The following is a 26,432-nucleotide window of genomic DNA, read 5'->3' on the forward strand; positions in this document are numbered from 1 at the left end:
TACTGAACCTACTTTTGTTTTCTTAATTACTTCAGCACTTCATTAAATTAATGAAAATTTTGTCTTGCAATTCGTTGGCGTTGGCACGGAGAATTTCCTGTTGATGTTGCGACATATGGGTTGATCATTGTTTTCCTGGTGTTTTCTTATGTAAAAAGCTGAACTCAACATTTTTTGGCCTATTAATTTCTTTTAAGTGGTCAAGGACAAAGAATGATGTTTCAGCTGTGCTGGAGTGGATAACCACAGTGTTGTGGAGTTGAGTCTTTTAAAGATACTCGAGTCAGTGTACAGCTACGCTGAGTTTTGCGTGTTTCTTGTACTGACAGTACGCTGAGCAAGGATTTTAGCATTTTTAAGTCTTTGTTAGCCTTGCAAATAATGTTCACAAAAGAAAAGAAACCTTTTTGCACTGAGAAAGCAGGAGAAAGCTCTGCTATTCCAGCAAATTAATCTTACTTAAGTTTAAAGGTTATGAATTAAATTCCTGCTTCTGAAATCAGAACTAAATATCAATATATTGGGATTAATTTTCAATGTGGTTTTTTAACGATCAAGAGTCAGATACTTCGTGGAAGGTAAATGTCAGGTTTCTGTGACTGATTTTATTTTTGAACAAACTGTTTATGCTGAAATGCAGTATTTCAATGAAATGCTTAACTTGGATCAATTGACCTAAAAGAAATAATATGATCTTAGCTACTATTTTATTCAGATTTAAAGAAGTCTACAGCTTTTAAATTGAAAGTGTGCCAGCACCATTTTAAAATAAGTAGGATTAAGAAAATGTTCCATTACACATTTCGAAATAATGCAGAATTGATGAATGATTTACAATGAAAATTAAACAGTGAATCTCTTCTATGGCTCGCATAGGAACACTGAGCGATTCCTGCAAATATATGCATGGTGAATTCCCTAGCTGCCTTCATAGCAGAGATGAGCACTTGTTTTCTTCTCCTGAAATCCTTTTTAGTGCCTGAGTGAGATTCTTAATGCTTGTAGAAACAAACCTCCCACTTTGATTTTCTTTAGGATGCCTCTAAACCGCTGGAGGTGCTGCTGCTGGAGAAGAACCGTTCCTTGCAGTCTGAGAACGCCACGCTGCGTATCACAAATAGTGACCTGAGTGGTAGGTTGACACAATTTTCGGCTATTCTGGTTTGTTTGCTGCCTTGTTAAAGGGAGGGAGGGCTGAGTGAGAGACGAATGGCTGAGCTAATGCATGGCGGAAAGATTAACAGGCGACAGGAACACTGAATAATGTTTGATTTCTGCAGTTTTATAGGCTGGATAATAAAAGAAAACTTGGAGACCTCAGAGAGTCTTTAAAGGTTAGGAAAGAGAGGCATTACAAGATGTACCAAGTGGTAGCGTTTGAGGCTGTCTTCTGTTTTGGGAACAAACTCATCCGTGGCACCAGAAGTCTCTTCCCCCACACACAATGTTATGCAAAATGTTTGCATGTAGAACACAATAATCTTCCTGTCTGATACACTTAGATATACTACCAGCAGGTCAGCTTGGAAAAACAAAATACTTTCTTTTTAGCAAAGTGTGTTTGCCATTTGGCTTTCCTAATGTGGGCTTTTTACATCTTCTGTGCACATTTTTTAAATGGCAAGTCATGGAATTTCCAGATCCTTGAATGCTTATGGTTTTTGCAGCTGCAAGAAAGTTAAAAGTTGCCACTGGCCCTGGGATTACTGAATTCTGAAGCGTTTTATGACTTTAACTGAGTGATCTTGGGTGCATCCACCTAATGGTGATTCCTTTATTCAAATTGGTTTGTTCCAAAATGTAAATGTTTGCTGCATTTGGGTTCAGTCAGGTCCAATGAGTAATGTCTTGAATGAGAGACAACAAAGAGACTTGCTGTCTGTAACTGCATTTATTTTAAATGTGTAACTGCACTTCATGTAATTGTTCTAGTTTTAATGTTTGTAAGGGGGATTCTCCAGGCTGCAACATACAAGAAAGGTGCAAACATGAAATGCATGTTGTTTGTTTTGGGGGCCTTGTTTGGCTTATTAAAATTTCAATTATGGAAATAAAAAAAAAAAAAAAAGAAAACAAAACCAAAAAACAAAACGAAAACAAAAAAATCCCACCGCCACTTCATTGGCCCTTGTAAATCTGCACTTTTTCCCTTTGCGGGGCAAACTTTGCATTTTTTTATCTTGGTTTTTCCCTCTTTGATCCCCCATAATGCATTATGTTTGACCTTCCTTGTAGGGTCAGCCAGGAGAAAAGGGAAAGACCAGCCTGAGAGTCAGCGTCCTGCAACCTTGCCGGCCTCCCCTCCTTCTCAGTTGCTCCGCAACGCGGGGGAGCAGGCTTCCAATACTAATGGTACACACCAGTTCTCACCAACGGGTTTAAGTCAAGACTTTTTCAGCTCATCCCTGGCGAGCCCCAGCTTACCCCTGGCCTCCACAGGAAAATTTGCACTAAACTCTCTCCTCCAGCGACAGCTAATGCAGTCCTTCTACTCCAAGGCAATGCAGGAAGCAGGAAGCACAAGCATGATTTTTTCAACAGGTCCATACAGCACAAACTCCATATCTTCCCAAAGTCCGTTACAACAAAGTCCGGACGTAAATGGCATGGCCCCGTCTCCCAGCCAGTCAGAAAGTGCTGGGAGCATCTCTGAAGGCGAGGAGATAGACACGGCCGAAATTGCACGTCAGGTGAAAGAGCAGTTGATCAAGCACAATATCGGACAGCGGATATTTGGACATTATGTGTTGGGACTGTCGCAAGGGTCTGTGAGCGAGATACTAGCCCGGCCAAAGCCATGGAATAAACTGACTGTGAGAGGCAAGGAGCCATTTCATAAGATGAAGCAGTTCCTCTCGGACGAGCAGAACATCTTGGCTCTTCGCAGCATCCAGGGTAGACAAAGAGGTAAGCGCTCGCCGGCCGAGGGTCTTGTCCTGTTTTCCTGTTAGTTACGAACGTTAAAAATTCCCCCATACGGGGCTGTTTATGCGTTGCTGCTGTTTTCACCTCAATCAGATGTCAGGTACAGAAAGTACAGCTTTCTGACTCTGCTTTTCAGCACTCAAGCAGGTTAGTATCTTTGCTTAGGCTTTTTTTAGCCGCTGACTTGAGTCTGTCAGCAGGAGCGAGCAGCAGGGACGCTTCCACCCCTCACTTCCCAATAGCTCCGTGTCAGAGCTAAATACAGCCTGAAAAGGGCCAGTAGCTACTAAGGGTGTCAGCCCGCAGAAATGCTTGAAAATTTTTATTTGGGGTTGTTTATTGAGACCAGACTTTTGTTGTGTCTTGTGTGACTTTTTTTTTCCAAAGTGTTTTGACAAAATATATCATAGGTGATGCATGAGATGAGTAATTAAAAAACAATCCTAATTTAAAGCAGCTTTGCATATTTAAGGCAGTGATTTTAAGAAGTAACATGCATTTCATTGTGATTCATCTTAAGCGAAGACTGAGATTTACATTTAGAGAAACTGAAGAGTAAGTTGTTTACAGTCGAGAAATATTGGAAAGGACAGGCAGGATTTTCCTAGATTTTGTTTAATTGAAAGCGCACACTGTTAGATTTATAGCTGTTCTTCCTTTTGATGGTTGTACTTGAGGGGATTATCTGCCCATCTTTAACCTCTTCATTTTTGGTATCTCTAGACATTTATTTATATCTGTCTAATCTCCTTTCCGAACGTAGCTGTAATCTTTATTAACAAATCAGCCAGCCTTGCTTCTTCCCCAGTGGCCAGCTCCTCCAGCGCTCAGGCAAAGGCTCGAGGGGGCGAGGACCGCTCGAACCCTGGCCTCCCGAGACAGGCTGCTAGCTTCTCATGTCACACAGCCCGTGATGTTAGAGCAACCATCCCCTGATTGTTTTGTTCTTACCAAACTTGTTTTTCAACAGAGAATCCAGGCCAGAACCTGAACAGACTATTTCAGGAAGTACCGAAACGAAGAAATGGGTCTGAAGGTACGTCACAGGCAGGTGTTTTTCTTTGCAGTCAATACCTAGGAAGTGGAGTGTGCTTTAGCTGTGTGTTTCCTTAAAACTGTGCAGTTTGATTCTGGCCTGGAATCTGATAGAAAAACAGACAGTAAGTATAAAACAAACCATGGGTTAGACCAACACTCTGCTTTTTCTAATTCTGCTGCTGCTGTACTAACGTAACGCTGTTTGGATACTTTTTTCCACTCCCAATCTCACTGCGTACGCAGATAAAAAGAGAGAAGTGATAGAAGTGGCTTTATAAAATCATCAGATCTATTGAAATGCTCTCTTTGCTATTTTTGTGATTTTGGAGGGAGAAAGTTGCACAATTACATATAATCCGACATCAATCGCATACTGCTGCTGCTCTAGATTTACTTCTTTCTTCTCATGGGGCTTATGTTGACAACTACACTTGAATATGCTGTTAAATTAGTGTGATACTCACTTCAGTATGGTGTTGGAAAAAGATAACAAGATAAGTGAACATCAGATCGATAAATTATCACTGAACAGGAAGTACGAACATTTTTCTTCATTATAGATTAGCTGCAGGATTTTTCCTTTAGCAACACAAGACTAAGAAGGAAAAACAAAAACAGGTACCCTGAAACTCTGTAGTTATTTGACTCCAGTCAGAAATTATCTAGCTCACTTACAAGTGACAATCTCAATGAAAAATGCAGTTAAGTGCAATAGCATTCACAGTCATAGGTTTCCCTCCTTTTCTTCCCCTTAGTGGTTAAAAAAACCAAAACCAAACCAAACAACCAAGTAATAGCTCTTAGCTGGAGAGTACTTCAAATGGTATCTGCTTTTAAATGACTGTTTCTCTTAATGTATTAACCTCTAGAAAGTTAAAAATTATTTTTGCCTAGTTACTTTTTAATTTTGTTTTGGGCTGAGTGTATCCTCATTCTACTTTGCCTAGCAGCTGATGCCATTCTTAAGGTGATTCCCGATCTTATATTTTTAGCTTTCTTCCTTTCCCCTCTGGTTCTTTTCCCTTCTGTTTCCTCTCCCCCTCCAAAAAAAAAAAAAAAAAAGAAAAAGGAAAAAAATAGACCTATATATGTTATCCTGGAAAAGGAATATACAACCACCTAGTTCTTCCTCTGATGATGTCAGTGTTTTCGTCGTTCCAGGGCAGCTAGCGGGCAGGCTTTTACACAATAAGGATATTTATTTTTTTCATTATGTTTAAGTACCTTCTTGGTGTTGTAAATGTTGGTAAAGGTCCTATGTAAACTGTCGTCAGGTCATGCTGGTGGTGTATCGGTATATACTGTCTGTGTTAAAAAAAACAACCAAACAACTAAAAGTTTTCCCATTGTCATTAGTGTTGTTTTCCTCTTCAGGTAACATAACCACAAGAATCCGAACCACAGAGACTGGCTCTGATGAAGCCATCAAATCCATTCTCGAACAAGCCAAAAGGGAGCTGCAAGTACAGAAAACAGGTACGGTTTCATTTTGTCTCCTGCTCCTTTCAGTTCAGAATTTAATTAAAACAATTACCATGAGCTTTCTGGTCAGTTAATTATATTCTTAAAACCTTGAATGTAGGTTTGAAGAGCTTTTCAAAATTATTTATGTATTTTATTTATTAAATGGAGTTGTTTCTGTCTATAAGGCAGCCCAAGTTAAGGTCACACGTGTCACGGCTTGGCAGGGTCTTTGCTCAGCAGCTGCCCGCTCTCCCTGCCCCGCTCCCGGGGGAGCAACGCTGTGGGATTTCTAAACCCCTGTTTTCCAAGTGCTGCTCCCTGCTGCTTTGCACCCCTCCAGACCTGCAGGCAGTCGCTCCACAGGACCAACCTACAAAATTTTTCTGCCAGTTTGCTCCTTGGAAAGGGAATGGCTCCTGCTTTCTCTTCTCTTCTATCTAACTTAGGCCCCAGGGACGCAACTACATGGGAGAGGGAACAGATTTCTCGGGGTGAAGGTCACGATCTGGCCAGTGACTACCAGTCACGTAGTGCCATTGTACTGTGAACATCACGTACTGGAAATGTAAATATAGGCAACCTCAGTTCTAACTTTTATATGACTTTATTATTGGTTGCAGAACGTATCCAGGGAATGAACTGGCAAATCCAAAAAGCATTTCCTTTCCCAAAAACATCATTAGTTTAACAGCTTAGCCCGAGATAAGTTTAATTGCTCGTTGTATGCTGTCCTGTAGTTAACGTTTCTGTCTACTCCATAGCCCTCCCAACTTTAAAAGAATTTCCAGTACTGCTAAAGGGCTACTGCTGAAGTAGAGAGTGCTGTGCATTACTTCTGTTGTGTTTTTTAAAGTAAATATTGATTTACAGTTTTGGATAGCTGCTTTTAAATGAAAACCTAATCTAAGATAATCTCATGGCAAAATACAAAAGACTAGTTAATATACGATTTAAGTAATATGACTTCATACAAGTAATGGTTACATAGAGAAAAATGTGGGCAGGAAACTGCAAGCATGTTGTTCAGTAGCGTGTATCATCTGAGAATCTCAGAGTTCCTTTCAAATACTAATTCAGCCTCAAAACTCCCTATGAAACCAGTAGATAAAACAGAAGAGATGGTCCCACTGTCTTTTTTCCCGTTTCTTAACTTTTCATGTATTTTATAGTCTGTGACAGGAAGGAATGTAGGGAGGCAAATTTGGAAATGTATTCAGATGAGGCATAAAATTTCTAGAATAATACGCAGCATGTTTCTAATCTTATTTCACTTTGAGGCCACTTCTGGCAGCGTATGGGTTCCCCGTTACTGTCTACTGCTTCACTTTCCCCATTGGTTGTAGAGTAGCTTTCAGAGGAACTGGTTTTCAAGCACTGGGGACCTCAGTGGAGACTTAACTTAAATGGAAACAGATGCCATTGCAAAAACCTGGCTCTGCAGAGATAATTCTACACCCACGTTCCAGTCTCTGCTCGTCCCTGGCTGCTGCAGCACAGCCCCACGAGCCCTGGTTCACCACTGAAATACCGCATTTAGGTGTTATCTCTTCTGAAAGCGCCCGTGGCTCCGTTCTGGGGCTTCGGATAAGGCAGAGAGTGATGGCCAGGCGTCAGCCTGATTTTTGTAGAGCTGTTTATTTCAGTGGTTGGGACCAGGGAACAAGAAAACAGGAAGCAGGAGCATATTTAGTTTGTCAAATGAAATAATGATGTCTCGTACTAAAGTTATTGCTTTGTTGCAATTTGTGTGTTATATTTTTGGAGCTAAAAGGACTCACCTTATTTATATTGTAAGAGGGTATTAATAGTCTGTCCAGGTGAATGCAGCTGTGTTCAGTTTCGAGTGTGTTACGAGTCATTTGTGGAGACAGAGACAAGTGAAAGGTTAAATAACTTTGTAAACAGAACTGTAAAATGTTATTGACTGCTTGGGGTGGGGGAGGAAGAGGTGAAGGCTTGATTTTCAAAGGCATTTATTTGAAAATTTTTACAATGGTGGAAAACATGCAAGTAGTACTAGACTTGTGCAGTTGAGTCTGAGCGTGCAAATGTCCGGCACTTTGGCAACTCTAAAAATTTTCCAGTGAGGAACTTTGAAAATCTTACTTTATGTTGAAAAGTGCAAACCTTTGCTTAGTGAAAACTCCTCCCTCCCATCCAGCAATGTATTGCAGCCCTTTTTCTGACAGGGAAATATTTGCAGTAGCACGTGTTGAATATAAAGCATGTTCCTCTGTTGCATTTAGTCTTTTGGTTGTTTTTCATAGCTGAGCCGGCTCAGCCGCCTTCTGCATCTAGCAGTGGCAATTCTGATGATGCTATTCGATCCATTCTGCAACAAGCCCGACGAGAAATGGAGGCACAGCAGGCTGCCCTTGACCCTGCCTTAAAAACACCACCTTTATCTCAAGCTGACATTTCTATCCTGTCCCCCAAACTAGTATCTACACCTGCAATGTCTTCGGTTTCCAGCTATTCTCCTTTGGCCATATCCCTGAAGAAACATTCATCTGTCACTGATTCCAGTATCTCTGCATTGCAGAACCTCTCTGGGCTCAAAAAGGAGCCTCAGGAGGCACCCGTGTTAGAGCTTCATGGAGTAAGTGATTCTGCCCAGGGTATGTTGAGGCATGTTAAAAATGAGTTGGGACGTGGTGGTGTTTGGAAGGACCATTGGTGGAATACTGTGCAGCATGAGAGAAGAAATACAGCTCTTCCCGAAGATGTAAAAGTTGAGGAAGCCAGTGGTGGAAAAGAAAAGGTCAGCAATCAGACTAGGCCAGATCGTAGCCAGCTCCAAGGACCATCTTCTTCAGAGTATTGGAAAGAGTGGCCAAACGCTGAATCTCCGTACTCCCAGAGTTCTGAATTGAGCATGACTGGGGCGAGTCGCAGTGAGACACCACAAAATAGCCCCCTCCCTTCATCCCCTATCGTGTCTTTGTCAAAGCCATCCAAACCTTCAGTTCCTCCACTGACACCCGAGCAGTATGAGATTTATATGTACCAGGAGGTGGATACGATAGAGCTAACGCGGCAGGTCAAAGAAAAGCTAGCAAAGAATGGCATCTGCCAAAGGATCTTTGGGGAAAAGGTAAAGAACTGGTTCTCTCTTCTTACACCAGTATTGTCGATGTGCGTTGTGCTCCTTGCGTTGGCACGGAGCTCAGTTTAACGGAGGGGGATATGCCACATGTGTCTTATGGAAAAATGTTTTTGCTTCGTATGTCAAGTGTTTCAAAAATAAGCTCACAAAGGGAACTATTAGTTTTCCTGTGTTTTGTGAATTGCGTAGGTTTTTATACGAAGATTGGCTTCAGCCACTTGTAATTAGAAATGGGGCCCCCGAGTTTAGAAACATCGAAAGCTGAAGCAAACATTATTGAGACTCAATATTTCATGCTTAATGTAATGAATTCATGGAATATTTGAGTAATACCATTGTCTTGACTGGAGAGTCTTAAATTTGTTATAAGTGAAGATTATAGATACAAGAGCATTTTTCCTTTTTTTTAATATTTGGAAACGCGCACAAGGGTATTTAAACAAACACGTGGAAAATCCCCCACCTCTCCTTAGTCTTAAGTCAAGAATTTCCAGTCATTTCTTACACCTGGTGCTTGGTATCTTAGTGTGCTTTGAGATGTTTTTAAGCAATGTTTGATCACAGCTATGCGATGCATGATAAGGCTTTATGAAGTTCTTACCTTGTGGGCCCTAAGCATTGAACTCCTGGGATTTCAGGGGGGTCCCCGACCACCAGAACACACCTCCCCGGCTGTAAGAAGTGGTGGAGATCTGGTGTTTCTTCTTAAGGAATCAATATGATAGTGTAATAGGAGCTGGCATCGCGCTGTTACCTTTTCACTAAGATGTAAAGTGAAAAGCCTGACCTCTTGGGGTCATTAAAGATCCCGTGGCAACTTTCATTAAGTATGATTTTTAACCCCTGTACCTGTGCTGAATTCCAAGCAAGTAATTGCGTTCTGCCTGTCTGAAATTCCCCCTCTGCCGCAGTCGGCTGTATTCTTAAATATTTACTTACGTGGAGCAGCCGCTGCTACAGGTGAAAACACGCATCGTTACAATTCATGCCAAAAAACCCCTCAACCAAATATAGGCCTAGTCTCAAAAGTCCCAATTATTTTTGTTTGAGAACAAAATACATGCCAATCATTTCCTGTTTTATCTGCCTGCGTGTGCCTGGACTCTGTGTTTTTCCTGTAAGAACCGACAAAACTATTTGACACAAAATATGAAAAGCATGCAAATCTCGTGCCATCCTTTTGCCGTTTGTGCTGCCGCTCCGTTCCTGCAGGAACAAACCCACACTCCAGAAGGAAACCACGGCAGGAGAAAAGCGTTTCCACCCATTACCTACATTTTGCAGTTTTACTAATTGTCCATATAAAAACGACTCGAGCGATAGAGCAGTAAAGGAAACCGAAGTGACTTAAATTACCCCCCTTCCACCTCAAATGTGTTAACGTGCCGTTGTTGGTTGCTTCACTTCAGGTATTGGGGCTGTCCCAAGGAAGTGTCAGTGACATGCTCTCCAGGCCAAAGCCATGGAGTAAATTGACCCAAAAAGGCCGAGAACCATTTATTCGTATGCAGCTCTGGTTGAATGGTGAGCTGGGACAGTGTGTCCTGCCTGCACAAGGGCAGCAACAAGGACAAGGTAATTAAAATTCCACTATGTTGTTTGAGTTGAGGAGGAGGAAGTCTTTTTTTTTTTTTTTTTTAATTTTGTTGTTGTTGTTGTTGTTAAAGTTGCAGCAAGCGAGACTTGCACCCGGTGCTGGTCCAGGCGTTACTGGAAGTGGCAGCGTCCACCCTCGCAGCCCGGCCGGTCCCTAAGGGGAACGCGCTGGGAATGTTTACGAACCAAGCGCTCGTTTATGCGTAATTGATAAGCAGCAGTTATCAAGTTCCTAATTAGGATCATATTATCGAGGCATGAATATGATACACAATTCAAAAACTTTTGGCCAAAGAGCTGGGAAGTCTTGTGCGCTGTTTCCTAGGGTCGCATAGGGGATTTTTATTGTTCCTAGGAGAATATCCATTGCTTTCTCAGGAGGTGAGCGAGAAGAACTAAGCTTTAAAGGGGGAACGCTGTGTTGCAATTACGCTTTTATTGTGGCTCTCTCTTACCCTAATGCCTATTGATACCGAAAGGCCAGGCTAGAGCTTGGCCTCGGTTGTGCCCTTATGACGCCACCGACTCCAAGGAGCGGCGTGCCCTTGCCGAGAGCCGCCGTTTGCTATTTGTTGAGCCTTGCTTTACTGTTTAGTTTGTGGTTTGGCATCTCCTTTTATTGTTCCCTGATTTTCCTCTCCTCTCTTATCTAGTCCTTCACTCTGTGACATCATTACAGGATTCCCTACAGCAGGGATGTGCAAGCTCAGGTAATCAGCTGGTTTCAATGATTTGCTCTGAAATAATTCTCTGTGCTTTTGTTACGTTTCTTTTGCTTTGATGCCGAGAGGTTTCTCGCGTTTTGTTGTATCATACAGGAGACCCTTCAATTTTTTTATTAACGCAGTTAATTCCTCGTTCTCTCCCTGTTGCTATGGCAGATGTAGGGAGTACACATATTTAGCTGCATATATTAGGTAAAGAGACTCTGTCTGATCTCAGAGATCATTGGCTCTGTAGGGTTTTTTTTACCATAGTTCAGCTTATCAACTTGACATGTGACAATGGCTGTAAAACAAGCCTTTCGTTTGTAATGTGATCTACATACTCCAGCTGCCTTACTCCCTGGCATATTTTTTTTTCCACTTTCATTTGCACAAAATCTGCTTTGTTAATTTGAAGGTGGGGGGAAAAAAACCACGTTATGTCTTTCTTTTTCAAGCTTCATTAAATATTCCAAGTCGACTTTTTTTTTTTTTTCCCCTCCCTCTCCTTTCCGTTTGCAAAAAAAAAAAAGCAGATGCAGCAAAGATGAGTGTCAAAGAGAAGTGAATTACTCAAGGTTTTATAAGATGGCCACAGTATAGGAAGGAGCTGGAACAGAACAGCTGTGTTCCTGCTGTTAGATACCAAACTCTACCCACACAGACTTTTTACCAATGATGTGCTTAACTGACGTAAACCACTCAGGCTGCTTTGTGCTCCAGAGAAATACTCGTGCCCTGCTCTGTACTTACAGCCAGTGCCCTGTGTCGGAGAATTGCTGCATTTCAGGGTACGGAGAATGATGGGTTATCATCTTCTTCCACCTTTCTGCCATTCTGAAACACACCTTTTTTTTTTTTTTTTTTTTTTTTAATTGGAGCTTGCTGGCTTTATTCTGAATATCTCAACCAAAGTGCTTTTTCTCTCTACTGGGAAACTGTTTTGCATTCTAAAAGATTTTACTAGAAGAAAATCCGTCATGATATTCAGTCCACATTTTCCTTAAGAAGAACAGTTGAACATAAATAGATAAAAGCAAAAAAAAAAATGCCCCTGGTGAAAACAAGCCATGAAAACAAAACCAAAATGGAGAAAAATTATTTGCAATCATAGGGCTATTGTTACTTATAGCCAAGCATTTAGCGAACATGGAAATTTCCTGCGACGTTTTATACGCTGCTGTTCATTAAAAGCCTGCCTTTGACTACTTTTTTGTAGCATCAGTACTATGCAAGAGTAACTGTTACAGTTATAAACGCCTGAGACAGCATGGAAAATATGAGTAATTAATTGTAGCCATTTCAAGAGGAATTTGAAATCAGAGGAGCTGGGAAAAGGCTGCATTGTTATTGCTAATCATCATATTTATGACTAACTGTAATTATAAAAGATTGAAAGACAAGCCCATAGTATTAAAATCCGACCACCTTATGGATTCCCGTGAGGATCGCTGGTAGCTGAAAGTGATTTCCTTCAGGAAGTTCAGTTTCGCTGCCGTGATATTTTGCTCCCCTCCCACACTCCCGATCTCGCTTGTCAGTTCCTGCCCTTGAGCTAATATTTTGTGAGGCGACACATTCCTATCAGCTAATAAAATCATGTTATTGATGATCGCCCTCCTTCTTCCCTTAAAGGAGATTTACAAATGAGAAAATGGGCTCGTGTCCTTTTCTTCCTCCTTTCCCATGATTAAAAATAAAATTTTTGTACAAGACGTTCTTTTCTTGGTGCCTTTCTCTGTAGAAAGGAATAAGGAAGGTTGTGACACCCCCACAGAACAAAAGAGCGAAACCAAGTTATTTGAATGAGGAAGGGCAGTTTGGTAATTTTCTTTTATTAGCAGCTGTTCTGTGATTAGAAGCGCAGCAAACAGTTTGGAAAAGGTAATAATAATAATTACGCATTTGTGAAAGATCCTCCACTCCAGGGCAGGAAAAAAAAAAAGAAAAAAAAAAGCTGGCTCCAATTTTCTGGTCTTCTGAGACATTTCCCAGGAAAATCAAGGCAGAACAGGTTGCATACTTGTAATTTTAAAACAGAAATTAATCAGAACAATTTTAAAATGAGAAAAGGTCTGGAGCCTTTTCCATGTAATATAATTGGCTTGGAACTTGTTGAATGCGTGAAGGGAAAGAAATGAAATTAAACTAATACACTCAGTGGCTCCTGCGTGCTTTGCCAAGAAGGTCTTCAGCGTACGGAGTGTCAACATGCATAGTAACGTCTCAAACTTTTATTAGCTGTGAGTATTTTCATTACCGCTTGGCACCGTTCTATCAAACTAGCAAGATTTTCTGGATTTCTGACCCCAGTTAGTTACGCTTCTGGATCATAAGGTTTTGATTAACACCTCATTCATGAAAATCTGTTCTTTTGTCCAGTAATTTTCCATTGTCACATGTGGACAGATGGACCCATCAGTCTTTTGTGTGTAAGGATGAATGGACAAGCATTATATATATACATATATATATATATATGTATTTTGAGATAGCAAAGAGAAGCCAGGCTTGTTTTCTTCTTTCCAAGCTGTATTTATGAATTTTCAAAAAACACAGTCTATACCAAAATTACAACCATATATATATATATTTTCTGCCTCTGACCTTTCATCAAGGCTTTGGTGATTTTGTGCAAGTTTCATGTTTTATACAAAAATGGTGTCTGTACCCTGGGTGGTCAAAAATAGTATCACCGTGCCTTTTCTAACATTTTTTCTGTGTGTTTCTTTCCACCTAAATGCTCTAATGCCCTTGGGTAAATCTGCCTTTTTAATGATTTATGTGTCAAAAGCACGGACCAAATCACATGGAAAAAAAAAAAAAAGTTGAATTAGTGTCACCCAACTGCATCAGCATTTTTTCATGATGAATTTGGCCCTTATTTAGTTGCATTTCTGATGATCAGAGCTGGGTTGGGTTTGGCCAGTAGCCACGGGCCAGAAGAAGGTTTATGTGCTTGGATATTTTTCTAAACACTTGTACTGTATAAAGCTTTTGTTAGTTTGTTTTATTTTGGGGTCTTATTTCTTTACTGAGCATCTATGTGACATTAAGACAAAGTTTCTTTTTTTGGTGCTGGTGATTTCGTAGCTGCTCCCAGGAAAGCTGAATTTTTTATTCACTTTTGTATTTATCCTCTGTGAAGGACATATACTCTCTATATACTACATGAAAGACTTGCAAATACTCAGTGGGAAAAAGACGTGCCTTTTTGGTATGTGTTTCTGTAAGGGTCGTCTTATGACCTAATGTGGAAATCTTCATTTGCCGATACAGCTGCGGGTGATCTCAGGGGATTTTGAATTTCCCTTTTGTTTGTCTTCCTTTCTGGGTATCATCCATCATTCCTAACCTCATGCTGCTTAGCAATAGTAACACTCATGGGAGTTGAAGAAAGGATTATAGCAGCATAAAATGGGGAGCTAATTAGAGCTTGTTTCAAAATCAGAATCTAGCTTGAGATAATTGCATATTATCTGGTGATTTAAAAACCCAAGATCCACTGTATTTAGATCAACTAAAATATGCATAAAAGCTTTATTTTCAAAATAAAACATTTGTAACAACAGGGAGATTACTTCTTATCATCCCTTGGGAAAGAAAATCTGAAAAAATATCAGAATGCAATCTGTGGTTTACTGTAGTTACGATATTAACAGACATATTGTGGAATGATGGCAAACCCAGGTATCCGTTATATTTATGTCATACATATTCCTGTAATATTTTTTGGTACGGAAGCTGCTGAGGGGGCAGGTAGTTACCTCTGTACTGGGTAGATCTTCCCGTTTGCCTAGTAACAGCAGGATGCTCTCACACTGACTGCTCCGGGAGAAACAAAGTGAGGAGAGAGTGTCCCTGAGGTTTGCAGTCCAGATGCATCCTCAGGCTCTCACAGGAGGAGCTCACCAGCCACACGGTGGCAATGGAGAAGCTCCTACCCCCAGTTTCTCCACTGTTCGTGGTTATTTCCTTTATTGTACTGTTTTGTTTCGGACGAGCAGAGGTGTCTGAGATGGTGCTGCAGAGCACAACCAGGGTTAGGCAGTGGAGAGCTGAACACTTAGTACCTGGAGATCACACGGGTGATCGGTCCAGGGATGCTGACAGATCTTCCCAAATTTGAGCTGTTTTTTATTATTGAATCAAAAAGAAGAGAGCAGTTGTTTTGCAGTCATTTGCTGGCATTCTGGGATAATAAAATTATATGGCATGAAATGGTTCTGGTTAAAGTGGTCTATAAAATGGAAGAGAAGGGACATCAGGTGGCTTTTAATAGCTGGGTAGTTGGACCGCAGCAATTCCTTGTGTAGGTAGGTTCTGTTTGAGGACTGACTTCTGAGTCTTTCCATTTGGTCAAGAAGGTTCTCTCCTTTTGTGCTAGATGCAAAGGCATTTTTAAAGTTTGGAGCTGAACAGCTAAGTCAGCCAAACAGTAATCTTCATGCTAACCCTGAAACACACTGGCCCGTACTGGTGAAGTTTCCCCATTCTTTCTGTGTGGCTCGGGATGGCAGCTCTGAAGCAGTTGGCCGTGGCTGTCTTGATTTCAAACCATAGGATATCAGTTGGCTCCTCATAAGGGCAGCTGTTGTAGTCTGTCTGTAATGCATGTGATCATATTCTGTGCCATTTCCCTGACATTTGGACCATGAAAACCTTCCTGGCAGCCTTTCTGGTATCAATAAAGCTGGGAGAATCGCTGTCAAGGCACCTTACTGGGACCTGGGAATGCAGCGTGAAGTCAGTGTTTTGAGTTAGTTCTTAATATACCATTGGCTGTCGTTGCTAGCCGTCATCTGGTCATTCTGCCTCTTGCCGAGCTCTGTCCTCCCCAGGCTGTCTGGCATGGCCATAGTCCTTTGTCCCTCAGCAACGCTTTGCAGATAGTCGGTATTCATAGAGAAATTTCCGTCCTAGTTGTATTCTTTTCTGTCCATTTAACCACCCAGTGATTAAAAGTGCAGAAGATGACTCCATCCTCATTGTGGTCATAGCTTTACTGTTATAAAAGTGCTGAAGTAAAAAATATAATCAAAGAGTGGACACTATTTTCTAGGCAGATGTTCCTTGCGGCTGAATTATAATGACAAAGCACCGACACACTTTTCATATTAATACGGCAAGGAGGAGACTCCTGCTGGATTCTGAAGACAAATTTAATTCACTCTGAAGTGTGGTTCGTAGCATTCGTTTTGAAGAAGTTACCCAGACAGGTTGCAGCTATGTTTTATTTCTGTGTTTAGCTTGGGAATGTGGGTCCTTTACGCTCCCTCTCCTTTGGTGTGTGTGAGAGGATCTCCACGCAAGGAGCTCACCTGCAGCTCTGTGGTAGCATCTCGCCAGGCACGCTAATGCTTCGTTCACAGTCTTCATTTTTAAAAAATAGAATTAATTCATCAATATGGGTTTTTTTAAGCTGTATTTAAAAAAACCCACAAACCTTCCAGAGCATTATTGCTGCTGTACTTCTCAGGTGGATTAGCAGAGGACCGGTTAGCACGATACTTGCTTACAAAGTGGATGTAGTTTGTGCAGACGTGCTTCCACTGCAACTTCAGCATCAACCTGAGCCTGCAACTTCCTTGTACTCTCTTCTGGCCTTCTTTAAAAGAAACCATGGCCCTTGAATATTTGAGCTCTGCAAATTCCATTGTTCATCATTTTCATTACTTATTACTTCGTTTCATTAATTACCAGCATTTTCTTTTCCCTCTGCTTGTGCGTTTGGAGATGAGCAGCCTCCTTTGGGGAGGGGGGCCCCATTATCTCCCCTCCCTGCTTTCAGGCGCAGGGGGATTCTCCTGCCAGCTGCTAACCGCAGAGGAGCTGGGTGGAAAACGATGAGCTGATACGTTAGAAAGCCAAATATAAAAATAACTGGAGCAGCACTGAAAGGCAAGCGAGGCCGTCACAGTCGTGCTGTGGTGCGGGAAGGCCGGGCGGCTGCCGGGGGGGGTCAGGGGCCAGGGTGATGGCCAGGATCTGTCCCCTGCGGGCTGGCAGCTGCAGAAGAGGTCGGAAAGGCTTTTCTCCGAAGGGAGCAGATATTTTTCTGTTGGGAATAGGAGGCTCTGGCAGCTGGCAGAAACTCACGTTGGTCTTTTGGTTGCTTGTGGGAAAAGGAGGGGGCGGCAGGTCCAGCCCCCGTGGCCACGTGGCTGCCACCAGTGGGATGGAGACAGCCATCGCGCTCTTGGCCATCCCCAGGCAACAGCCCAACCGCTGCTCAGCAAATTGCAAAATGCTCCTCTGCTGGATGAAAATTACCTTGTTTTCAATTCAAAGAACAGATAATGGGCTATTTTCCTCCCAAAATACTGGAGAAAAGGTGCGCTAGCGCCAAAGACGCGGGTTGTTATTCCCGTCTTATAATGGGGATGAAGCTGCGAGGAGCCGTCTTCTCCACCAGGCAGCTCTGAAAGAGGGGCATAAACAGCCTGTTAGACACTGACAATGAAATCCTCTTCCGATTATAGAGTTACATATTACTTGATAGCAAATCATTCCCAAGAAGAAAAACCAGAAAATTACTAGAAAATTAATCTCTTCTAAGTTACTTTCTAGCCTGTCCTTTGCATTAGGGTGCGAGAAAAAGCAATGAATTTGTCTCACCTAATTTGATGGGTATTGGAAGTTTTGAAATTTGCCACCAGCCATCCAGAGAAACAGCAAATGAAAGAATCTCGTGACTATTTTAAATCTGCTAAGAAACACAACCTGCGTTGAAAACAAAGTGGATTTAAGATCAAATTTAAATAAAAGTGAAAACAGAAAAATATCCAGTTAATAAGCATAATGAAAGGAGAAAATATAATGACAACAAGTAATATAAAATAGGCTTGGTAGTATGTGTCCCATATTTATACTTGTCAAAGAGATTGCTGATAGCAACTTAGAAGATACTTGTTTCTTTGGCCTTAATGCCCTATAGTGGGGTTAAAACCAGTGGTTGTTCCCCAGAATAACTCGAGGACTGTTTGATACTATTTATTGGCAAAACCTGAGCTTGACACAATATCCCCCTGTTGCTGTTGGTGCCCAGAGTCTCCCCCACGAGAGCGTCCCAGGACATTAAGCTGCTTTGGAGAGTACCGTTGTCCTTGCCAGGTCTTCTCCCCGGCTCTCCTCGCAGGTAGCCTGGTCATAACATCCCTCTCCATCACCTGGTGTGAGATGGTCCCCTCCGGTGTCTCCTCCTGAGACGCCCCTGTTGGGGAGGTTGGGGTGGGAGCCCCCCGCCTCCTCCCTGCCCGGTTTTGCGGACCCGAAGGAGGTGTGGGATGAGCCGCAGTGTAACTGCACTCGTGGTTTATGGTTGTTTCTCTCTTTTACCCCTCTGGAACTTGGGTCCTAAAAATAGTGCAAGTTTGAACTGGCAGATGTTTCATTTGTCCTTTACGAGAGGACCAAAATTAGCCTCTCATTTGGCACCTAAATAAAGCAGCTTAACTGCCTTTATGCGAACTTTGCAATTACTGTCTATTGAAGTTGCAACATTTCGTTGTGTGTGATGGGGAAGGGTATTGTGTAAGCAACGCCGGCACCTAAAGAGCCACCAGACCTTGAAAGAGAGAGGACGGACAAGAACGAGCCCAACTGTTTTGTTTGGGGGTTTTGGTTTGGTTTTGTCTTTTACCTTTTCTGATCTGAGGCAGGTGTTTTTTTTTCTAATATCAGTTTCATTTTTTTTTTTTTTTAAAAAAAAAAAAGCAAAAGTAACTTGGAAATGCCCAGAGAGCTCTCTATTGTAAAGGTAAAAAAAAAAAAAATCTAATAAAAGGACAGCAATGGTTTCTCTAATTTTCAGAGAAAAATCTGCACAGAATGCCTGAAGCTGGGTTAGCAGTGGGACTCCCCAGGGGCAACAGAAAGATGTTATAATCAATTACCACATCATAACACTGATGTATGATAATTACTGAGTGTTCCTCCTGAGATAGTGCAGCATTTGGCTGGGATGCGGCTCTTTCATGGTCCACTGCCTGATTAATATGCAAATAATAGGCTGATTGCATGATGAATGCAGAAAATGAGTTCGCTGATAACGTGAGCACCGAAGCGGGAAGATGATAAATTACTTTTACTGACTGTCCTACATTAAGTACCCTTTCTCAACAATTTTATCACAAATTAAGTAAAGCAGTATGGAGAGATTATGAGGATGTGTAAAATAATGTACCTTAATAGCTTTTATAATATTGTTGCATACAATGTAAATGTCATTTTGTTTCAGTACTTTAGCCAGAACTCCTCCCGAAGAGGAGTGCATTTAGTGTAGCGATGTTCAGGGTCACTCTTCTGCGACTGCTTTCTTCTAAGATGAAGAACAACCCACTGCGCTGCCGATGGGTGAAGTCAGGCAGGACTTCACTACTGGGGAAGGCGGGCGGTCGTTAGCCCTGGATCCATCCCGTGTGTATCCCGCCCGTGGCAAATGAGTGTCCACATTGTTCAGGGGGGAGATAAATTTAAATGCAGCACACGGTTTACATATACATTCTGCTTCATGCTCTGGAGCAGGGAAGTGGTTAAAATCTCCGAGGAGGACATAGAACTACCGTCACGCTCAGGCATAGGACAGAGGAGGACAACAAACAGTCAGGAACATGGTAACACCTTGAAGTTAGGCCCTAATCACAAGGTCAGCAAGTCAACAAAGGCACCATAAACTGCAGCAGACCCCCTGAAAGCTCTAACTCTGTTTTCCAAAAGGTATCGTGTATACGTTTATTTTGATTATACTAAAAATATAACTATGTGGGGTTGTGGCATCTTGATTGATTGCTTTCATGACATATTTGTTTTAATATTCAGAAAATCCTTAATAAAGCTTCTGCACACAAGCTGTTTTCATAATAAGGTTATTGAAAACATTTTCCAGCAGTTATTTCTAAATATTGACTTCTGACTAAGTTATGGAAACACAGAAAAATCTGAATATTAAATACAGATTAGCAGAGTAGAGCAATGTCTTTTAAAGCAGCCACGATTTTGCCACTAATCACCTAATTTAAAATCTGATTTCCTTTTAGAAAGGGTTTTTTAATTGTTTGAAGGTGATATGTAAAACCAAAAGCTGATCGTTTAGCGCTTTTCAATGCACTGGCCCTACTGTTGGCTGAAGAAGCCACGTGTGAGCAGGTGGGCATTTGCGGAGATCCTCCCTCCCTGCTTGCTGCGTTGTTGACCCCTTCCAGAAGCGTCCTTGGCCAGGGAGTTGGCCTGACCTGAGCATTGCTCTGCTGTTTCTGAGTCTAGATGTCTCTACATCCAGCTAATAGAATTCTCAAGTTGGTGGGGTTGAGGGTTTTTTCCTTCATTTGTTGTAAAATATCACTTAAAATCTTGGCTGTGTAGAGATCCCGTGCTTCCCAGTGAGCGATTTCAAAAGTGTCCCTTAATGCTTCTTATTTGGAAGTTTTATCCAGTGGTGCGGTTGTGTCAGGGGTTGGTGTGTCTGTTCCAAAGTCCAATAAATCTCAGTGCAGCTTTTCATTTTAATTGATTAACTCCAGTTGTATCTTTCTGCACAAGATCCTGGACATCCTGGATGTTCGGGCTGCCCTTCCCCATCCAAGCCCACCCACGCTGCAGCGGGCAGCCAAGTACCAGCATCCTCCTAAGTCAGTAAAAGTTTGATGGTTTAACTTGATGCAGCCATAGAGTTGTCCAGCTCTCTGTGACATTGCTTTTCGATTCCTGTACGAGTACCTGGAGTTGCCTCCCCGCATCTGGGCACACCGTGGTGTGAATATTGCACAGAACCAAACTTTTTGGGTGTTGAGGCATTTTGCATCGATGGGGCACAGCACGCCTCTCGGAGAGCGATAAGGCACTCGCTGATGCGAGGTGAGGGCTTGAGGGATGTGTGTCAAGGGCTCAAGTGTTCACCAACCAGGGCATTCTGTGTTGCAGCGGCCATAGAAAGAGAGGTGAGACCCAAATGGTGGCACTGGCATACACCACGTGGCAAAGGCTTTTTAACAGGCAGGCACAGGGAGGAAAATCTGAACCGATCACAGCTTGTGAGCTGGGAGGACAGACCCCCAGCCCTGGTTCCTCGCTGCACACCAACCAGAGCAAGAAGGCAGAGATCACACAGGACATGCCTCTGCTTGGTTATCAAGTTGGTTAGATGGCTCTGAGCACAGGGGGTTCTTCACTTGTGTACCACCAGCAACATTTATGTCGCAGGGCTGCACTAGGACTTTCCTCATTATGCCAACACTGGGGCTGGCGTAAAAAACCCATCCTTTTGCTAATGGGCTTGTACTGCAAATGAGATCAGGAAAGAGATCCAGATTCCTGTCCTTAACCCCTTCCACACGCACTGTGTTGCAGATGTGTGGTGGAGGGAAGCTGTTCTTCAAACCTGGTTCACAGGTTTGGTTCCCCCAAGCACTCGGGACAGCACAACTGCGGTTCAGTGTCATGCAAAAATAGGGGTAAAGGATGGAGCCAGGACAGGAATACCTTAAACTGATAGTGGTGGCAGCTCTTGGCTATGAGAAGTTGCAGCCTTAACATAGGTTTGGGCACGATAGTGGGATCTCCAAGACTGTCCGAGGGATTTGTGGTTGCGCATTCATTGAAAGGAGAATTGGTTGCCTGACTTCTCTAAGCACTTTTAAATGTCCAGCTGTAAATCTCTCTTCATGAGTCTATCGCCACCTCCCATCTTACTTGCTCTTTTCTGAACATCTGGTTTCTCCAGCTCCTTCTGTTTTCTAGAATGGTTGAAAACTTACTTTTCTAATACAAGTGCAAAGCTAACATAATTACTGAAAATACAACATGAAATTGCAGCAAAACACTGTGATCCTTTAACAATACACAGAAGCAGGTTTTTTCAAATACTTCTAAGTTAGTTTTATTTATTTATTAGTTTATTCAGATAGTTTTATGTGCTCCTGTCATCAAACATACTTATATGCAGAATGGGGACCTTTGTTTTTAATATTGTCCCAGTAATTTCAGAGTTAACCACAGCTGGTTTCCTCCCCTTTTGGTACAGCCATGCATACGTCCGCACGCTTTCCTAAAGGGGTTTTCTTTTGATCCCTTCCCCCATCCACATCAAATTTCCCTCTGAGCCAAGACCCAAAATAACATTTTCCCCAAAGTTATAACATTTGTGCAACAAACAAACAAACAAAGAAACAGGATCTCCACAGCCATAGCGGGAATCTGTAATCATAACTATAGCAGGCGCTTGCAACTCTTTAACTGCACGCACCGACACACTTCACCTCATTAGATATGCACACTGTAGGGAGGTTTGGATACTCCCTACATATAACTGTGGGAGTTTATAACTGTAGGGAGGATCATATTTTCATAAGCCACATTAATTTGCAAATTGTGAATAGGCCAGGTTCACTCACTTCAAGTAAATCCACCAAAACCGCTACCTGAGAGAAAGCGTTCAGCTTTCATGTGTATTTTCTGTTAATTAGTCAGAAGAGGGATGTATTGCAGCGCTGATCAGATTTATTACATAGTTCAGGCTTGCACTGCGCCACTGTCAGCGAGGAGAGTTGTTGTGGTGCTTTAGGAGATGCTGCAAAGGCAGCCATTGCTAAAGGTAAAATTAGATAGAAGGCTGGAGAAAAAAAAAAATCTCTGCCTGAAATGTTCAGACCCTGGGAAAGAGCAAGGCAGTTATCCTCGGGATGTTGCCGTGGCTCAGCTCTGTGATCAGGTTCTCATTCTCAGGACAACGTACCCTGGTTTTTGGTCTACAAATTGGCTAGAACGGGCAGACTAATCATCAGGGGAAAACAGAAACTAATCCAGTCCCAGTATGAGACACTTTGATCTCAGGCAACCTGCCAGGTCTGTTGTTGTCCATTAACTCATCTGCACGCGGAGGTGAACGCAGGCCCTGAAGTAGCAAATGCTCTTTTAAGAGTTTGCCGAGAAATCTCCTGTCCACATTTGTCTGCTTTCACCTTCCCTCCTATTTTCCCATAAAGGAAATGAGCAGAGGACGGGGATGCTCCGTTGCCTCCCCGCTCCGCTCAGCGCGGGACGTGGTGGTTCTGGCTGTTCCTCGGTGAGGAACCAGGAATTTGACTAGTTTGGCATGGACCTGAAGCCTGGGCTTTGGACATTGCGGGAAGCGGTGCATCAAACCAAGCGCCAGTTAAATCATGTTTGGGTTCTTGTCGGAATGTCACAGAGTACCCTGTCATTTTGTTTTAGCAACTTGTCCTTCCAAATGCGCAGTTCGCCTTATGGCATGCCAGCAGTAAAAATGTCACTTACAATAATTACTTTTTGGTGAAAATGCTTGCTGACTTCCTACCTTCAAGCTGTTTTTTACACAGTGGGGAGATAATAAGAAATGACTTTATCCTGACTGCTCAAATGAACACTAAATGGAATTTAGGTTATTATTACTGCAGATAGAGGACTGTGTATTGAAATTTAAATAGTGGATCAGATAAACTACAGAGATTTGTCTCTGGAAATTATAGTGGATCTGCTTTTTCAATCCACTTTGCTCTGAAAGTTAAGGCAGCTGTTGTCTGCCTGCTGTCTTTAGAATATAATATTTTTCATAATCTTTTTAGAGGCCCCTGAATACCTTCTGTGTTTTGCATGGTGTTCCTCAACTTCTCCATGTTCTGCACCTCGTTCCCCATGAGGCCTTTTGCAGTTTATTAGCTGAGCTTGTGTTAGCAACAAAGGTTGGGCAGTTTATTTTCTTCCAGCGGTTCCCCAGCTGCAAAAGTACAGAGCTCTCGCTATAGACGGGGGAGTGCTCTGGGAGGAGAGGCTCGGGGCATTCAGCTTGTGTTTTACGCTTGCAATTCGGATGCTCTTGTTCAAATCTTTGCTCAGAACTTTAGATCTACAAGTGGGCATGAAGTCAGTTTGCTGCCGTGGCTGGAGGAGTTGAAGGCAGGGTCCAAGCAAAAGTGGCAAACCTGCGGCTCTCAAAGTGTGGGCAAGGAATTTGACTGGAGGGATGTGCCCGTGCTGGCAGAGAGCAGCGGGGTGCCTCTGGGACTGCTGAAACCACGTCCATGTCTCAACCCTGCTCCATCATCTAGATACCTCTGTGGAGGGGGATACATGGGGGAGCGGTATCAGGTGATGTAGACATCTGTGATTTCCTGGGGAGGTTGTAGCACGCATCACCTGCAAGTCTTTGAGGTGTCCTGAGCTTCGGAAGGAACATCCAGCTGAAGTGTGCTGTGGATCTGAGCTACACCACTGCTTATGTATGGAGGGCCATGTTAGATTCCTTCCTGGGCTCAGAAGAGTTCCTGTACATCACAATCACAAAAGTGGTCCTTCTTGACCACTGCCCTGCAGTTTTGGAGAATATAGTGAGATGTCTCCCACTGCTGGGTCCGTGCAGCTGAGCGGGTGATCCTCAGGTCTGCAGGAGCAGAGCCCAGAGCAGCCTGTGGTTTGTTACACCCCATAGGGATTTTGTCACCTTACAACGGCAGAACATGGTCAGAGCTCGTAGAGGAATGTGTCGGGCTCACGCTGTGTTGGGGGAAGTGTTCTCAGGTAACGTCCAGGCCACCGGTGGGATAATCATCCTCCACAATGTTCTACGGCCGGTGTTCCAGCACCAGGATCCAGTACTGGGGACCTGACCCCAGCATGGGGGGCGGGAAACATTGTGGATGGGGAAGAATAAGAAAATCTAATGTTAAGTTCAGGAAAACCACCGTAACCAATGAATTGAGACTGGAACTCTGCTTTCCGACTTTCTCACGTTTTCCAAAACACTGTCATGATAGAAGCCATGGGGAAGGGGTAGTTTTAGCCATGAATGGAGGCCAATTGCAGTTGCCAAATATTTCAAATTGCCGACCCATTTATGCAGACATCACTTCCTTGTACTTGATTTGCATTTGATGATTATTTTCCATGCTGCATATATGAATGTGCTTTTAAAAATTGGTTGGAAATGCCGAACTTCCCCATACACCAAACGTGTATATTCTGAATGAATAATATAAAATTGCGTGGTAGAGCCCTTGCCCTTTCATGACTCAGTTACACCTGCAGCTTTAGGAGATTCGGATCGCTTATTTCAGTTACACTTATGGTGTATTTGAATATTTAATGATGATTGCCAACAGTTCGCTGAACATTTAAAAACGTAGTGTTAAACTGATGTGTCTTCATTACACGCTCAGGATCTGATGGACACCATCTTTCCACCGAGCTAGTTTGGGGACAGTCTGTTTGTTGGAGGTCTTTCTCCCATCCTCTACGCAGCAGAGGACTTGACTCACTTCTGCTGCCTGAGACTTAAAAAATTCCCACGTTCTGCAGTGACCTCATCACTGATGATGCTCTTGATCTCTCCAGCTCTTCTAGCACCTTATTTTTGAAGCTTTGGGGGTTTTTCCCCAGGTTTTAAACCGGATGCAGGCTGTTGGAAAGTCAAATGCATCACCCCTTTGGTAGAGCAAAAGTTTATCTGGAATTTATTGAAGTAACTTCATCAATAAATGGTGGCTGGGGGGTTTGCAGGTTGCGCATGGTGGGAAACCCACCGCCTACTGGAATGCAGTTTTACGCTCATATTGACAAAATGATCTCTTCCTCACTAAAAACAAACAAGTAGACATTCGGTGATCATTACTTACGCACTCGTAAGAAATTAGATCGCTCTTAATTTAGAGCTATTCTTCAGTAAGACTGGGGTTAAAAAAGCAGAACACGTTTTGAAGAAATAAGCTTTCAATGTATTATTTTCATTGGAAATGTTCAATTGCTACTTTTGAAATCTTAATATGTATTTTTCAAATGTCCTGAATTTGTTTCTTTGTCCTGTGAGGAACTTGAGAGAAATGAATACAGACAAATTATTTCATAAACCATACGAAATGGCTGTGGATTGACAGTTAAATCTGTAATAGTGAATACATTCAATTTTCCCCTTTGTTCTGTCAGCAGTCACTTGTACTCTAAATGTCTATTTAATTTTTTAAGTAGATTAACGGGAAATGTTTGCATTATTTGATTATTGAACTGACTTTTCCAAAGAATGGATCTTGTCTTCAGATATTTTGGGTGATCTTGAAAATGTTTTTCCATAAGGGAAAAACGCTAAAAATGAATGGGGAACATATTTTGAGTTATTTGTAGTATATGCGCATACTGTCTCATCTGAAATCACGATACACTTGCCTTTCGTTTGGGGGAAAAAAAAAGGCAGTTTGTCATCTGTACTGCCTTCCAAAATTAGATTCAGATAATCCTACCTTTTTGAGTAAATAAGCAGCAGATTGGTCTTAAAAATGAAATTCAAGTAAGCTCTTGATATGTGATATAAAAAATAAATAAGCTAATATGTGAGCAACACAGAGCATTTCAGTGATAGATGATAATATAGATTACCTTTGTTGTTTACATAATTAGGCTGGGCAGGGAAAGGAGAGGCAGAAAGAAGCATTAGGAAATGCTTTTGTTTAGTCCTGTGTGGTTGATGTTTTGTTTTTTTTTTATTTTGGATTTTCTCTGCGCTCCCTGTGTGCCTGTGGTTTGCAGTGCACGGATGAGGAATTGTATAGGAAATTTGCAGCTGCTCTAGTTATTCAGTAAGATTTGTATAAGCT

The 26,432-nt window shown here is 42.3% G+C and overlaps 1 protein-coding gene across 9 annotated transcripts in view; it reads left to right on the top strand.

Moving 5' to 3' along the window:
• CUX1 (cut like homeobox 1) overlaps positions 1 to 26,432 on the top strand; it is a 278,806-nt gene that overhangs the window by 200,527 nt on the left and 51,847 nt on the right. For 5 of the 9 annotated variants that reach the window (XM_074160647.1, XM_074160648.1, XM_074160652.1 and 2 more), the window contains one exon: positions 1,036 to 1,132. In XM_074160647.1, coding sequence (XP_074016748.1) covers positions 1,036 to 1,132 — 97 coding nt within the window. Of the gene's footprint in view, positions 1 to 1,035; positions 1,133 to 2,235; positions 2,908 to 3,895; positions 3,962 to 5,337; positions 5,440 to 7,694; positions 8,522 to 9,942; positions 10,109 to 10,782; positions 10,840 to 26,432 lie in introns of all 9 variants that reach the window. The other 4 variants (XM_074160642.1, XM_074160643.1, XM_074160646.1 and 1 more) reach the window with 3 other exon arrangements.

This window comes from Numenius arquata, chromosome 18 (assembly GCF_964106895.1).
Source record: "Numenius arquata chromosome 18, bNumArq3.hap1.1, whole genome shotgun sequence".
NCBI classification, from domain to species: Eukaryota; Metazoa; Chordata; class Aves; order Charadriiformes; family Scolopacidae; genus Numenius; species Numenius arquata.